The sequence below is a fragment of the Pelophylax lessonae genome, assembly GCF_965119305.1.
Source record: "Pelophylax lessonae genome assembly, chromosome: 2".
In the NCBI taxonomy this organism is placed as follows: Eukaryota; Metazoa; Chordata; class Amphibia; order Anura; family Ranidae; genus Pelophylax; species Pelophylax lessonae.
In genome coordinates this window covers 269,967,864-269,983,877 of record NC_138769.1, presented here as the reverse complement: position 1 = coordinate 269,983,877, position 16,014 = coordinate 269,967,864, and the positions used below count along the sequence as shown (strand labels likewise).

Below are 16,014 nucleotides of genomic sequence, written 5' to 3'. Positions count from 1 at the left end.
TCTTCCATGTCCAGTATAACAATGCTAGGAATATGGCGGAGGCGATCTTATATATTGGGGGGCGTATTCACTAATGATTGGTCTAGGGACCCCCTAGTCACTCCAATCACATTCCTAGAATTCTCCTTCCCCCTCAATTGGCTTTTGCTAATGGTTCTGGTCCAATCACGGGCTTTTAAAGCCCATTTCCTGAAGCATTGCATTTTGGGCGGTTCTGGTTGCCGAATTCCGAACTTTTTGGGCAAAAGGTTCTAAATTTGGCCGAACCTCGAACACCCAATGTTCGGGCCGAACCGATGGTCGACCCGAACCGTTCGATCATCCCTACTGTGGAGTGATTCAGTGCACTCTTTTCATAGAGGTCAAGCATAGTGATTGATGTGATAAATTCCAGGTCCTGTGACAATGATGCACTTAATATTTCTGAAGGAGTGAGTTGTATAAATCCCAGCACCAGATGGTAGACAGAGACAGGGTAACCCTTCCGGGTGCTCTATACCATTACCTTACTGTTGTAAGGTAAAAGCGTGAAATCCTCTGGCAGTTTGAGAGCAATCTTTGGGTGTCATCTCTGGCTTAAAATGTGCAGCATAAAGGAAGAGAGAAACTCCATATGGTGTAGTATTTGATAGTATTCTCTTAGGTGGGTTTGTGATTTTTGTTTATTAATTGACGTCGACCTTTTTTTTTTTCTTAGATTACAGTCTGACATAAATGTCTGACATTTATGTCAGACTCTAATCTAGGACAAGAGTCTGGTATAGATTAACCACTTGATGACCAGCTGCTGCAGTTTTACTGCGGCAGGTCAGCTCTATTACGTGAAACGACGTAGATGTACGTTGCTTCGTGTAGCAGTTAGTCTGGGCGTGCGCACGCGCCATTGGCTAGAGGGGGAGCCAGTCAGCGGTCCGGCGGCTGCGATGTTTGCCAGGCACCCCCTGCGATCACTCCCCATGGAGACAGAATGGCGGTCTGCCGATGTAAACACGGCAGACCCTTGTTTTGTCAGTGATGGATACAGGGATCCTGTGTTCCTCCTATTTAGGAACAGGTCTCTGTGTTCATCCAGTGAGCTCATCCCCCACACAGTTAGAAAGCACCCCCTAGGCACACATTTAACCCTTTGATTACCCCTGGTGTTAACCCCTTCCCTGCCAGTGTCATTAGTACAGTAACTGTGCATATTTTTAGCACTGATTACTGTAGTAATGTCACCGGTCCCCTCAAAAGTGTCAAACATTTCAGTTATGTGTCCGATCTATCCGCTGTAATATCGCAATCCTGATAAAAACTGCTGATCGCCGCTATTACTAGTTAAAAAAAAAGAAAAAGAAAAATGACATAAATCTTTCCCCTAGTTTATAGACGCAATAACTTTTACGCAAACCAATCAATATAGACTTATTGTGATTTTTTTTTTTTTTTACCAAAAATATGTAGCAGAATACATATTGGCCTAAATGGAATGTTTTATAGCAGAAAATAAAAAAAAAATATTGTTTTTTTTTCCAGAATTGGCACTATTTTTGTGTTTATAGCGCAAAAAAAAAAAAATAAATAAATTGCAGAGGGGATCAAATACCACCTAAAGAAAGCTCTATTTATGGGAAAAAAGGACATCAATTTTATTTAGGTACAGTGTTGCAGGACCACGCAATTGTCAGTTAACGTAATGCAGTGCCGTATCACAAAAAATGGCCTGGTCATTTGGGGGTAAAACCTTCTGGTCCTTAAGTGGTTAAGTGAATTCCTGGCCATTTTGTGTACAATCAGAAGGAAGCAACCAGGAGTTGTCATTTACAGCAATTAAAAAACACTTTTTTTTGTAAATGTCAGTTTTGCTGTAGTAGGTTGTATACATCATACAGATGTGCCACTTCACAGGTAGTTTAAGGGCATTCTCTTACTTATTATTGAAATAATCTTGCATTTGTAATGTTGCACGTTAAGCACTATTTAAATTGCTGCTGCCTGCCAAACAGAATTTTTTTTTAAAAAAAATGTTTTTTCTTTGTTTGAGGGTCCCATGCTTTTTGGCCTAGAAAATAGCCATTGCTGCATTTTTTTTTTTTTTTTAACATTCATCATTCATTTACTTCAATGAGGTTTGGATTCTGCACCTGAAATTTTATTAGGTTTGCAAAATTACCCAAATATGAACCTCAGGCTCATCACTACTGAACAATTTGATGTATAGAATAAAATAATCACATCAGCAAATACATACTGTTTAGACCAGGGGTGTCCAACCTTTTGACATTCCTGGACCACACTGGAAGAAAATTTGTCTTGGGCCACACATACAGTACACTAACGATAAGAATAGCTGATGAGCAGAAAAAGTCAGGCAGACCACAAGTCTGAGTACCTATCTGAGTAATAAAGCTTCATTTTTTTTGTCATTTTTTTACTATAAAAAGTAAAAGAGGGTAACAAGAAACAAGTGTGATACTTGACACTGTAAACAAATGCATCAATATCTGTTTCAATGGATGTAGAAGCAAATCTAAAAGAGCTTATAAAGGAAATGAAAAAAAAACACACCAAACATGTCTATACTTACCTGCTCTGCAGAATAGAATTGCACAAAGCGGCCCTGAACCTCCTCTTCTTGGGTCCTCCACTGGAACTCCTGGCCCCTCCTCTCTGTTTAGCTCCTGGACCCTTCTCTCTGTTCAGTGAAGCATCTTTCCATGGGGGGCACTTGTGCGTGCTTGCTTCCGAGCCCCGCTGCTAGGTCCATTAACACAGACAGCAGAACTCGGCCCCACCCCCTGCTCCCCCATTACTGGCTTTTATTGACAGCAGCAGGTGGCTCCTGGTGCCCCAGCAAAGTAAGGGAAGAGAAGAGCTGCAGACTTGCACAGTGCTGGATCAAATGAGGTGTCAGGTAAATAAAAGGGGGGTTCAGGTACCAATACTGATGTCTAAACATTTTTTACCTTAATGCAAGGAATGCATTCAAGTAAAATATGTTTAGTCTTTAGAACCCCTTCAATAAATTCTTAAGGTGCTCATCAGATATTTTGGTTCTAATTTTGCCCTTCAAGTGCTTCATTCTTGAAAATAGTTGCTCACAAATATAGGTGCTGCCGAAAACTAATCACATTAATAGGGCGTGATTGTAAAGAGTGGGATATTTCTCATTAGGAAGATAAAACTTATTAAAGTCCAATAAAGCGACACTGTCAAATGTTTTTGACAACATGTGTTTGCTAAATGTAAATACATTTTTACAAAAAATTCAAAAGAAAAAACATTTTTAGGTAAGTCTACAATTTTGTGTTGAATTGCTTGCAGCCCATGGGCCACAGATTGGACACCCACCCCTAGTTTAGATCATAGAAAGACTTTCTAGTCATCTCGAGTCATGCTTGACTAAGCAATACATACAGCAGTACTATATGTGCCTCTAAAAAGTGTGATAGGACCTATTGGGAAATTGTCCAACATGTACAAATTATAGACAAAAAAGATAGAACACCATTACTGTTGTACATTTATATAGCAGTAGATATTTTTTGCTCACATCTAAATAGTTGGTGAGAACTGTTGGTGCGGTTTTATTGTTCGGATCACGTTCCCATAATTGCTTCCACATCATTTCTGGGAAAGTGTCGACGGTTTTTACCCGTATAGCTTTCAGGGTTTCTCGAATTGATGGCATTTTTCGGAGTGGAATCCTATATCAAGGAAAAGAAAAACTTGTCAATATCTCATCCAGCGTTCCTCCTTTCTTTTGTAAATTAAAACAGATACTTAAGTAAAAAGGCAGCATAGTCATCTTAACTGCCTTGCTAATAAATACAGCCTGCTTTTTGGTTTCATACAGTGGTGGATAAAATCAACAAAGGGTCCCTGCACAGACATATTTCTCCTGTTATTCAATAAAAATCACATAACTGTAGGCATAGGTGTGCGCAGCCTATTGCATTAGGGTGTATACCCCAAAGCTCAAACACAGTTGGTGTTTGTGTGTAAAGTTACATAGTTAGTTGGGTTGAAAAAAGACACAAGTTCCTCTAGTTCAACCAATAAAAGAGAAAAAAAAAAAATCATACAATCCCATATACACAATCTTATACCCACAGTTGATCCAGAGCAAGGTAAAAAACCCCAGCAGAGCATGATCCAATTCGCTGATCCAATTTGCTACAGCAGGGGAAAGAAGTCCTTCCTGATCCCACGAGAGACAATCGGATATTCCCTGGATCAACTTTACATATAAATGTTAGTACCCAGTTATATTATATACATTTATGAAAGAATCCAGGCTTTTTTTTTTTTTTTTTTTTTTTTTTAATAGCCATAACCAGCTCTTGAGGGATTCTATTCCCCATTTTCACAGCTCTTACTGTGAAGAAACCTTTCCGTATTTGGAGATTAAATCTGTTTTCCTCTAGACGTAAAGAGTGCCCCCTTGTCCTCTGTGTTGACCTTTAAGTGAACAACTCAACACCAAGTTCACTATATGGACCCTTTATGTATTTATACTTGTTGATCATATCCCCCCTTAATCTCCTCTTCTCAAGACAGAACAAATTCAGTTCCTCTAATCTTTTCTCATAGCTGAGGTCCTCCATGCCTCTTATCAGTTTGGTTGCCCTTCTCTGCACTTTCTCCAGTTCCCCAATATCCTTTTTAAGAACTGGTGCCCAAAACTGAACTGCATATGCCAGGAACGGGACAGCCAATTGAAACATTTCAGCACATGGACAGTCCCCCTACCTTATAAATAGACCCGATCTGGCGGCCATTTCACATTCCGCTTTCTGCCAGTGTAGGAAGAGGTCTGCTGTGCTCGTCAGGGAGAGTTTGCTAGACACATATAGTGCTGTGAAGATCCACAAAAGCCCTTTTAAGGGCTGGTATTTCGGTATAGGCCTTCTACAGTCTCTTTTCAGGTTAGGGACAGGTATACTGTGGTTGCTTTAGGGGCAATTAGAGATCGGCTGCAGTCACAAATCGCTCTGTCAATGTCCACAAAAGTCCTTTTGAGGGCTGGTATTTCGGTATAGGTCTAGTATCTTTAGAGCTTAGGGGCAGGTATCCTGTGGTTGCTGTAGGGCCAGTTAGAGATCAGCTGCAGTCACACACAAATCTCTTTGTCAATGTCCACCAAAGTCATTTAAAAAGCTCCAATGCCATTTTAGGGTTTATTACAGTCTCTTTAACATTAGGGCCAGGCATCCTGTGGTTTCTTTAGGGGCAGTTGGAGATCGGCTGCAGTCACACACAAATCGCTCTGTCAATGTCCACAAAAGTCCTTTTGAGGGCTGATATTTCGATATAGGTCTAGTATCTTTAGAGCTTAGGGGCAGGTATCCTGTGGTTGCTGTAGGGGCAGTTAGAGATCAGCTGCAGTCACACACAAATCGCTTTGTCAATGTCCACCAAAGTCATTTAAAAAGCTCCAATGTCGTTTTAGTGTCTATTACAGTCTCTTTAACATTAGGGCCAGGCATCCTGTGGTTGCTTTAGGGGCAGTTGGAGATCGGCTGCAGTCACACTCAAATTGCTTTGTCAATGTCCACCAAAGTCATTTAAAAAGCTCCAATGTCATTTTAGGGTCTATTACAGTCTCTTTAACATTAGAGCCAGGTATCCTGTGGTTGCTTTAGGGGCAGTTAGAGATCGGCTGCAGTCACACACAAATCGCTTTGTCAATGTCCACAAAAGTCATTTAAAAGGCTGCAAATTTTTTGGTATTGCTGTGCAGTGCACTAAAAAGGGGGGGGGGGGGTTAATCCACAGTATAATATACCTTGTAGAAAGCATATTATAGTGGATTAGTACTATTATTGTGCACTGTACAGCATTGTGACAGGTGTGGTGGTGAGACTGAGTGTTTCTGCAGCAACACTACACACAGTGGCAAACTCCCTGGCTAATTATTTGTAGAACTGGTGTGATAGACCAGTTGCCCCCCAATAGCACATATTGAAGTGGGGTGTTATCTGAGTATACTTTTACAAGTGTATTTGTGTCCTGCAACAACATTGCCTCTGTTGCTGTGTGAAGTCTGATACACACAGCGCCAAACTCCCTGGCCAATTTTTTCAACAACTGGTGTGATAAACCAGTAGCCCCCCAATAGCACATATTGAAGCGGGGTGTTATCTAACAGTATACTTTTCTAAGAGTGTATTTTAGTCCTGCAAAAAATTAGACTCTCTTGCTGTGTTGCATGTGCTACACACAGTGACAACAGTTACTGGCCAATTATTTGTAGAACTGTTGTAATAAACCTGTGGCCCCCCAATACCACAGATTGAAGCGGGGTGTTATCTACCTTTTTCCAGATATACTGTGATTCTCTAGAGACTTTTGTCACAGGGTAATTAAAAAAAATGACAGGCAGAGGAAGAGGCAGAGACTTACACAGGGGTAGGGCAGGAGCAGTAGGCCGGAGCCTAAGTGTGAAGTTTCAAAAGCCGCATGCAATTACGACAAAGGACGCACCAGACTTGGTTGAGTGGGTCACTCAGCCTTCCTCTTCTGCACCCTCCTCATCCTCTCTATCTGCACCCTTTTCATGCTCTGCTGTGTGCACCCCCAAAGACACCACCACCACATACCCTCCACTTGAGTCACTGGAATTATTTTCTGATCCATCACAAGACGTTTGCGATGCGCAGCCATTGTTGGCATCGGATCAGGAAGAGGAGGTAGCAACAGCCACAACTCAGCAGTCTGACGACAGTACCCAGATCAGCCCAAGGAGGTTGGTCCCCGCTGTTGCTGCCTACTCCGAGATCTTGAATGTTAGTGATGGGGAAGATGACGAGTCTATGGATGTCACGTGGGAGACCACAAGTGAGGAAGAGGGAGTTCAGAGGGAGAGACGGACCGGCAGATAGGGAGGAGAGGCAGGCAGAACTTGCATTGCACAAGAGGTAGAAAGCAGACTGCAAATGTATCAGGAGCGAGCCATCAACCATGTACAGTCACATCTGGCGCTCCCAGGACACCAGCACATGGCTCTGCAGTGTGGGCTTTTTTTAATGTGTCCGTTGCTGACAACAGAATTGCCATCGGCAGCCTTTGTAGTAAACGCATAAGTCGCGGTAAGCCAAACACTCACCTAGGGACAACCGCCTTAAGAAGGCACCTAAACTCCCATCACCGAGCCCAGTGGGAGCAACACCGTCAGAAGTTAAACCCACAGAGCCACACTCCAGGCTCTCACCGTCCAGCCCCTTCTCCTCTCTCCTCACATTTGCCCTCCACTCCACCTTCCATGATGCCGTCGTCACGTTGTTCTGGAAAAAGTTGGGCTTCTGTGGTCCAAATGTTGGAGCGGAAAAAAAAAAATGATGACGCCGGATAACCCTCTTGCCCAACATTTGACTGCTGGCTTGTCGGAACTGATAGCCTGCCAACTACTGCCATATCAACTGGTGGACTCGGAGGACTTTCGTAAATTTGTGGCCATTGGAACACCACAATGGAAGGTCCCAGAAAGGAAATACTTCTCGCAAAAGGGCATTCCAGAGCTGTATGACCATGTTAAGCGGCAAGTGAATATATCTCTGGCACACAGTGTTGGTGCCAAGATACATCTGACCACAGACACATGGTCTAGCAAACACGGGCAGGGAAGGTATATCACTTTTACTGCCCACTGGGTGAACCTTCTGACGGACGTTAAGCATGTAACCCGTGGCACCCGTATAGATTTAGTTGTACTGCCACAGATTGCAAGCAGGCCTGCTTCTTCTTCTCCTCCTCCTCCATCCTCCCTCTCCTCCTCGGCTGACTCCTCCTCTTCCGCTGCTACTGTCTCTTCTCCTGCGCCGCCCAACATCCCCAGAACTTATTCCACATGCCAGGTGAGATGTTGCCTTGCTGTGCTGCGTCTGTTGTGCCTGGAAGCCAAGAGCCACACTGGTCCTGCACTCCTTTCAGCTTTGCGTTCACAGGCAGATCAGTGGCTGACACCGCTGAATTTGTCAATTGGTAAAGTGGTGTGCGACAGCGGTGCCAATCTGCTGAGCGTGCTGAAACAGGGCAAAATAACACATGTGCCATGCATGGCACACGTCCTGAACTTGGTGGTGCAGCGATTCATTGCCAAATACCCTGGGGTCCAGGACGTCTTGCGGCAGGCCAGGAAAATCTTGGGCCATTTCCGAAGATCTTACACAGCCATGGCTCGCTTTGCTGAGATTCAGCGGCGACACAACCTGCCCCTCAGGCGTCTTATTTGTGACTGCCCGACGCGATGGAACTCAACGTTGCATATGCTCGATAGGCTTCTCCAGCAGAAACGTGCAGTTAATGACTACCTGTTCGAACTCCGTGGCAGGACAGGTTTTGGGGAGCTTGGGTATTTTTCACCTGACCAGTGGCTGCTCATGCGGGACGTATGCAGACTTCTGAGGCTATTCGATGAGATCACCAAACTGGTCAGTAATGGCCAGGGCGCCATAAGTGACATAATACCTTACGCCTTCTTTCTGGAGCGTGCATTGCGTCATGTCATTGATCAAGCCGTCGAGGAGCAGGAGCACGAGGATCAGGAAGTCACAATGTTGGATGAATTCCCAGGGGGTGCTACTCCACCTGAGACAAATCAACAGCAGGAGTCTGAAGAGGAGTCAGAGGAGGAGGATTGTGCTGGGGGGGATGAGGAGGAGCAAGAAGAGCATGCTTTAAACCTTTGTGGGATCCCTGGTGTTATCCGTGGATGGGGGGAGGGGGAGGAGAACGAGGATGAGATTTGCCTGGATGATGAGCTGGAAGCAGGCCGCTATACTGCTTCCAGTTTAGTGGGAATAGGGACCTACATGCTGCAGTGTTTTAAGGGGGACCCCCATATAAAACGCATAAAGGCCAAGGTCCATATATAGTTACATAGTTACATAGTAGGTGAGGTTGAATAAAGACAATAGTCCATCCAGTTCAACCTGTGTAGGTGTGTGTGACTGTAATCATCTAACATAGCCCTTTATCTCCTGATCCTTGAGATGTAAGTCTAAGAGTCTTTTGAAAGTCACCATACTACCCGCAGAAACCACCTCTTGTGGTAGACAATTCCACAATCTTGTAGCCCTAACAGTAAAGAACCCCCCACGTTGCCTGAGGTTAAAACGCTTCTCCTCTAATCGCATTGTATGTCCTCGAGTCCTCATGCAATTCCTTCGAATGAACAGCTTTTTTTCTAAGCTGAGATCCCCATTAAGATATTTATAAATTGCTATCATGTCCCCTCTCAGACGTCTCTTCTCCAGGGAAAATAAATCGAGCGATTGCAGCCGCTCTTCATAGGTAAGGTCCTCCAATCCCCTAATTAGTTTAGTTGCCCTTCTCTGGACTCTCTCCAGCTCCAACACATCCCTCCTGAGGACTGGCGACCAGAACTGGACAGAATACTCCAGATGCGGTCGGACCAGAGTTTTATAAAGTGGAAGGATTATAGTCTTATCTCTGGAATACATCCCTTTCTTTATGCATGCTAATATTCTGTTGGCTTTGGAAGCTGCCGCTTGGCATTGCATGCTGTTGCCTAATCTATCATCAACCAAGACTCCCAGATCTTTCTCCATTTTTGAGTCCCCCAAGGGTTCCCCTCCTAACATGTATTGTGTTTTTATGTTTTTGGTCCCCAAGTGCAAAACCTTACACTTCTCCACATTAAACCTCATTTGCCATGTCGTTGCCCACTCCGTAATTTTGTCCAGGTCATTCTGTAGGATATCTGCTTCATGCTGTGCAGTTATTGCCCTGGCCAATTTTGTGTCATCTGCAAAAATTGATAACGAACTACTGATCCCGTCCTCAATGCTGTTTATGAATAAATTGAACAAGGTTGGTCCCAGGACTGAGCCCTGGGGCACCCCGCTTACTACCTCAGCCCAGTCTGAGTATGCGCTGTTTATTACCACCCTTTGGACACGGCCTTTTAGCCAGTTCCGTATCCAAGAGCAAACCCTGCTGTCGATACCTGCAGACCTTATTTTATAAATTAAGCGCTTGTGGGAAACTGTATCAAACGCCTTAGCGAAATCCAAGTACACCACATCCACTGGTCTGCCCCTATCTAGCTCACAGCTCACTTCCGCGTAGAATGCTAAGAGATTGGTTTGACAAGAACGCCCATTTGTAAACCCGTGTTGGTTACTACTGATGATGTTGTTGTCTTTAGCATACTCTACGATATAGTCCCTTATCATCCCCTCCAGAAGTTTACATACTATTGATGTCAAACTGACAGGCCTATAATTTCCCGGGATATGTCTCTGGCCCTTTTTGAATATCGGAATCACGTTAGCCTTCCTCCAATCCCCTGGTACATCTCCTGTCCTAATACTGTCAGCAAAGATTAGGAACAGTGGTCTAGATATAACCATACTGAGTTCCTTGAGCACTCTCGGATGTACGCCATCCGGGCCTGGTGATTTGTTTGTGTTAAGTTTATCCAGTCTTTCCCTGATTTCCCCCTCTGTTAGCCATAGTGGCAAGTCCTGTGTATTACTACTAACCATACAGTCATGGTCAGTGTACCCCTCCTTTTCCTGCGTAAAGACTGACGAGAAAAAAGCATTCAGCACGGTTGCTTTTTCAGTGTCCTCTGTAACCATCCTCCCATCATCGTTAATTATGTGTGCAATATGCTCTGCCCTAGTTTTTTTGCTGTTGATATATTTAAAGAATTTCTTTGGGTTTTTTTTACTATCCTCCGCTATTTGTCTCTCAAAGTTGATTTTAGCCATCTTGATTTCGTGTTTACACTTCTTATTTTCCTCCTTGTATTGCTGGAAGGCCGATACTGTGCCCTCTGATTTATATTTCTTGAAGGCCAATTTTTTTCCCCTAATAAGTTTTTTAACGCTACGGTTTAGCCAGCCAGGTTTGGCTTTGTCTCTTCTAAATTTATTCCCCATAGGAATGCACTGCAAGATGCCTTTGCTTAATATGTTCCTAAAGCATTCCCATTTTTCCTCAGTGGTCAGGGATCCCAGGGTTTGGTCCCAGTTTACCCTTTCCATCATTGAGTACAATTTTGGAAAGTCTGCCCTTCTGAAGTTTAGGGTTCTTATGTTCCCCACTTGCCTTTTTATATTGTTATTTATACTAAATGTGATCATCCTGTGATCGCTAGAGCCCAGATTGTCCTGGACTCCTACCTCCGAGATTATGTCTGGGTCATTAGTGATCAATAGATCCAGGATTGCATTCTCTCTAGTAGGGGAATCCACCAACTGTGACATGTAGTTATCCTGTAAGGTTTCCGTGAATAGACGGGCCTTATGCGAGTGTGCAGTCCCCTCTTCCCAGTCAATGTCGGGATAATTGAAGTCCCCCAATATGATGACTGATCCCAGTTTTGCCGCTTTACCTATTAGTGCTAAAAATTCCAGCTCTACCTCCTCCCCTTGGTTAGGTGGCCTATAGCAAACCCCCACAACTACTTTTCCCTTATCTTCTTCCCTATCGAGTTCAACCCACACAGATTCTAAATCCATGCTCATCCCATCCGTAATGTCACTCCTTTTTAGCACCTTTATATTGTTCTTGACATAGAGACATACCCCTCCCCCTCTTTTTCCTACCCTGTCCTTCCGGTACACAGAATACCCTTGGATATTTGCCAGCCAGTCATGTGAGGGGTCGAACCAAGTTTCTGTTATTCCCACAAGGTCTATGTCCTCCTCATGTACTAACATGTCCAACTCATCCATCTTATTAGCTAGGCTCCTGGCATTAGCATATACCCCTCTTAGTTTTACGGAAGTTAAACGTGATTGGCGGTTATGTTTATTTTTGTTTGGTCTGCTGTTTTCCCGCACAGACCCGCCAATTGATGTTGTTGACCTAATGTCGCTGCTGACCCTACAACTGCCTTCAGTCCTCTGCTCCCTCCTAACTGATTCTACTTCTGAGCCCTCCCCCCCGTCTCCTAGTTTAAAAGCCCCTCCAACTCGGTGGCCATCTTTCTCCCCAAAAGAGCTGTACCGTCCCCATTAAGGTGCAGCCCATCCTTACTAAAGAGCCGGTAGCCGACTGAGAAGTCAGCCCAGTTCTCCAGGAACCCAAACCCCTCCTTCCTACACCAATTCCTCAGCCACTTGTTAACTTCCCTAATCTCCTTCTGCCTCTCCTGTGTGGCTCGAGGTACAGGCAGTATTTCAGAGAAAACCACCTTGGAGGTCCTTTTCCTCAATCTATTACCTAAGTCCCTGAAATCGTTCTTAAGGATCCTCCACCTACCTTTAACTTTGTCATTAGTGCCCACATGCACCATGACCGCTGGGTCATCCCCAGCCCCCCCCATCAATCTGTCTGCCAGATCTGCGATGTGCCGAACTCGGGCGCCCGGTAAACAACAAACTGTTCGGTTCACGAGATCTTTTTTACAGATTGCCCTCTCTGTCCTCTTGATAATTGAGTCCCCCACTACCACAACCTTTCTAACCTTTCCTGAGTTACGGCCCCCCTTCTTCCTGGAGCCGTCCCTCCCCTGGCAGCTGGGGGAGGGTGCATGCTCCAGCTCTGCCACCCCTGAGTTGATATCCCCCTCAACCTGCAACTCAGCAAACATGTTAGGGTGTACCAACTCAGGACTGGCCTCCCTGACTCTCCTCCCCCTAACAGTCCTAACAGTCACCCAGCTGCGTACCTCTGCTGCTTGCGTCTCCTCTATTCCTTCCTCCTCTATGCTGACCCCTGCCAGCGCCTGATGGGTAAAGTCCAAGCTCCTTTCCAGGTTGTAGATGCCACGCAGTCTTGTCACTGTGCTCTCTAGATCCACGATGTGGGCTTCCAGAGCAACAAGTCGCTCACATCAGCAACAAGTCGCTCACAAGTCGTCCAGTACTGGGAGGCAAAGAACTTAGACCCCCGGTACAAACACAAAATGGCGGAAATGTTACCACAATCACAGAGGGCGGTCAGAATGCAGCACTTCCAGGCCTTGCTGAGGGAAATGCTGCATTCTGCTTTTCCGTGTGCTGGCAGAGGAATGTCCAGTCACAGAGAGACAGTTACGGGTAGCAATCCAACAGCGCCTGCAAGAAGAGGTCGGTTGGAAGATGTCTTGGTCACTTCAGATATGAGATCCTTCTTTCAGCCGAACCATCGACAGCTGTACTCCGGATCCAGCATGAGGGAACGCCTAGACCGACAGGTGTCCGACTACATCGGGTTAACGGCCAATGTGGACGCTCTGAGGAGTGATGAACTCCTGGACTACTGGGTGGGCAGGCTTGACCTCTGGCCAGAGCTTGCACAATTTGCAATGTAAAATCTATAAAATTGTGTTGTGCAGAATAAAAATCTATATAATAAATGCTCTTAATAAATAATTGCATAAGCTGGTACAACCAATGATGTCCTTCCTCAAATAAAAGTCTGTTGTGCAAATAACAATCAATATCAAATGTAAAAAATATTGGTGAATAAAATTAATATAATAAATGGGATGCTCTCAATAAATCCTCTAAAAACTTTCATATAAGTGTAAAGTGCATATGCTGTGCAATATCCATCAATACATAAAACCACAGTGATAAACCAATTGTAATAAAAACCTTTGTAAATTAATCCTATTATGACGTGCAGATATCCATAAATACAACCAATCTTATATATAGTGTCCAATAAACAATAAATAATTAAATATGGTAATTTTAGTGTCCAAAAGATAGAAATAAAAAATCAAGTTCAAAGTGAATCTGTGCAAATAACAGAAACTATGCTGTGCTCAAAACCACCAGTAGGTGACAGGTGCTCCCCAGACTTGTGAGTGAGTGGGATGTCACTGATCCTAAAAACGCTGTGCACCCCCCTCGTGAGTGGGCGCTCACCTCAGAAAAGATTAAACCAGGCACATCAATTAGGGCTCCTAATCAGGGATAGCCCTTCCCAGTGATACTATGGTCCGTGGCTCTGAAGTCAGCCCTTATAACGAAGCTCAGGTGAGCTGCTTCATCCACATCCTCTTACTCCAGCACAGGGTGTCACCACATGATATGCAAGAAATAAAATCTCCAATAGTGCTTATACCTTTAAGATACTTTATTTTCAAACAAAAAGAACCGATGTAAACTCACATTTAATGGTGCAAACATGCACCTTTTGCAGGCAGTGTGCAATCAAACAATCCAAGCCGTGATGGCAAAGCAGGAGACGCTGCGTCTGTGTATCCTTTCCTATACTGATGCAGCCAGACAGTCTCACACTCAGTGAAGCACTCCGTCCGTCCTAGCCCTTCCCCTACGCATGACGACACAGGGACCTCGTGTCTTCCTCAGGGGGATATGATTCTGAATCTGAATCATATCCCCCTGACTACTCGGGTACTCTGAGTACCTGTCATCAGAGTACCAGAGTACCTGTCATCAGAGTACCTGTCATCGGAGTATCCAAGTACCTGTCATCGGAGTACCCGATTACCTTTCACCATAAGCGTACCCGAGTACCTCTCTGTATTCCATCAAAGCACCCGATTACCTTTCTCCAGCCTAAAGTACCCGAGTACCTGCCTCCAGTCCAGAGTTCCCGAGTAACTGTCTCCAGCTCATCAGAGTACACAAGTACCTCTCTTCAGCCCATCAGAGTACCTGAGGACATGTCATCAGTGTACCCAGGTATCTGTCACAGGCTCATCAGAGTACCCAAGTACCTGTTATCAGAGTACCCAAGTACCTGTCACCAGCCCATCAGAGTACCTGAGTACCTGCCTCTAGCCCTTCAGAGTATCTGAGTACCTGTTTCCAGCCCATCAGGGTATCTGAGTACCTATCTGCAACCCAATAGAGTACCTTTCTCCTGCCCATCAAAGTATCCGGGTACATGTCTCCAGCCCAATAGAGTACCCTCTCTGCTGCCCATAAGAGTACCCGAGTACCTCTCTGTAGCCAAGAGTACCGAGTACCTGTCTCCAGCCCAGAGTACCCGAGTACCTGTCTCCAGCCCAGAGTACCCAAGTACCTGTCTTCAGCCCAGAGTGCCCGAGTACCTATCTTCATCAAATTACCCAAGTACCTGTCTCTAGCCCATCAGAGTACCCTAGTACCTTTCTGAAGCTGATCAGTGTACCCGAGTACCTGTCTGCAGCCCATCAAAGTACCTGAGTACCTATCTGCAGCCCATGCCTCCTAGATTATGTGTTGGGGTGTTTGCTTTCCAAAATGGGGTCATTTTGTGGGGGTTTCCATTGTCCTGGTGCTCCAGGACCTTCAAAAATGGGATTGGTTGTAATGAAATTATATGTGTAATTTATGCTCCTAGAACACCTGACAGTGCTCCTTGCATGTTGGGTCTCTGTATGTGACTATGCTGTGACAAAGTCTCACATATGTTGTATTGCCATACTCAGGAGGAGTAGCAGAATATGTTTTGGGGTGTAATTTTTGCTATGTACATGCTATGTGTTAGAAATATCTTATAAATTGACAACTTTGTGTAAAAAATAAAAAAAAAAAATAGGTTTTCATTTTCTTTCCACATTTTCCAAAAACTTGTGGAAAAATGACATGTTCAAAAGACTCACTATGCCTCATAGAGTATAGGTTGGGGTGTTTGAATTCCAAAATGGGGTCATTTTGTGGGTAATTCCATTGTCCTGGTGCTCCAGGGTCTTCAAAAGTGTGATAGGTCGTTAGGAAATTATATGTCTAATTTATGCTTGTAGAACACCTGACGGTGTTCCTTGCATGTAGGGCCCCTGTGTGTGGCCAGGCTGTGTAAAAGTCTCACACATGTGGTATCGCCATACTCAGGAGGAGTAGCAGAATGTAGTTTGGGGTGTAATTGCAAGTATGCATATACTGTGTGTGAGAAATAACTTATTATGACAATTACGTAGTTACATAGTTTGTGAGGTTGAAAAAAGACATCAGTCCATCCAGTTCAACCTATGATGTGTTTGTGTTTGCTGTTAACCATACATTGTATACCCCTGTATGTTGTGGTCTTTAAGGTGCCCATCTAATAGTTTTTGGAAACTATCGATGCTCCCTGCTGATACGACTGCTTGTGGAAGAGAATTCCACATCCTTACTGCTT

At 44.5% G+C, this 16,014-nt stretch overlaps 1 protein-coding gene across 2 annotated transcripts in view; it reads right to left on the bottom strand.

Moving 5' to 3' along the window:
- REN (renin) overlaps nt 1-16,014 on the bottom strand; it is an 822,085-nt gene that overhangs the window by 720,154 nt on the left and 85,917 nt on the right. For both annotated transcript variants that reach the window (XM_082245108.1, XM_082245109.1), the window contains exon 2: nt 3,533-3,686. In XM_082245108.1, the coding sequence (XP_082101234.1) occupies nt 3,533-3,686 (154 nt within the window). The remainder of the gene's footprint in view (nt 1-3,532; nt 3,687-16,014) is intronic.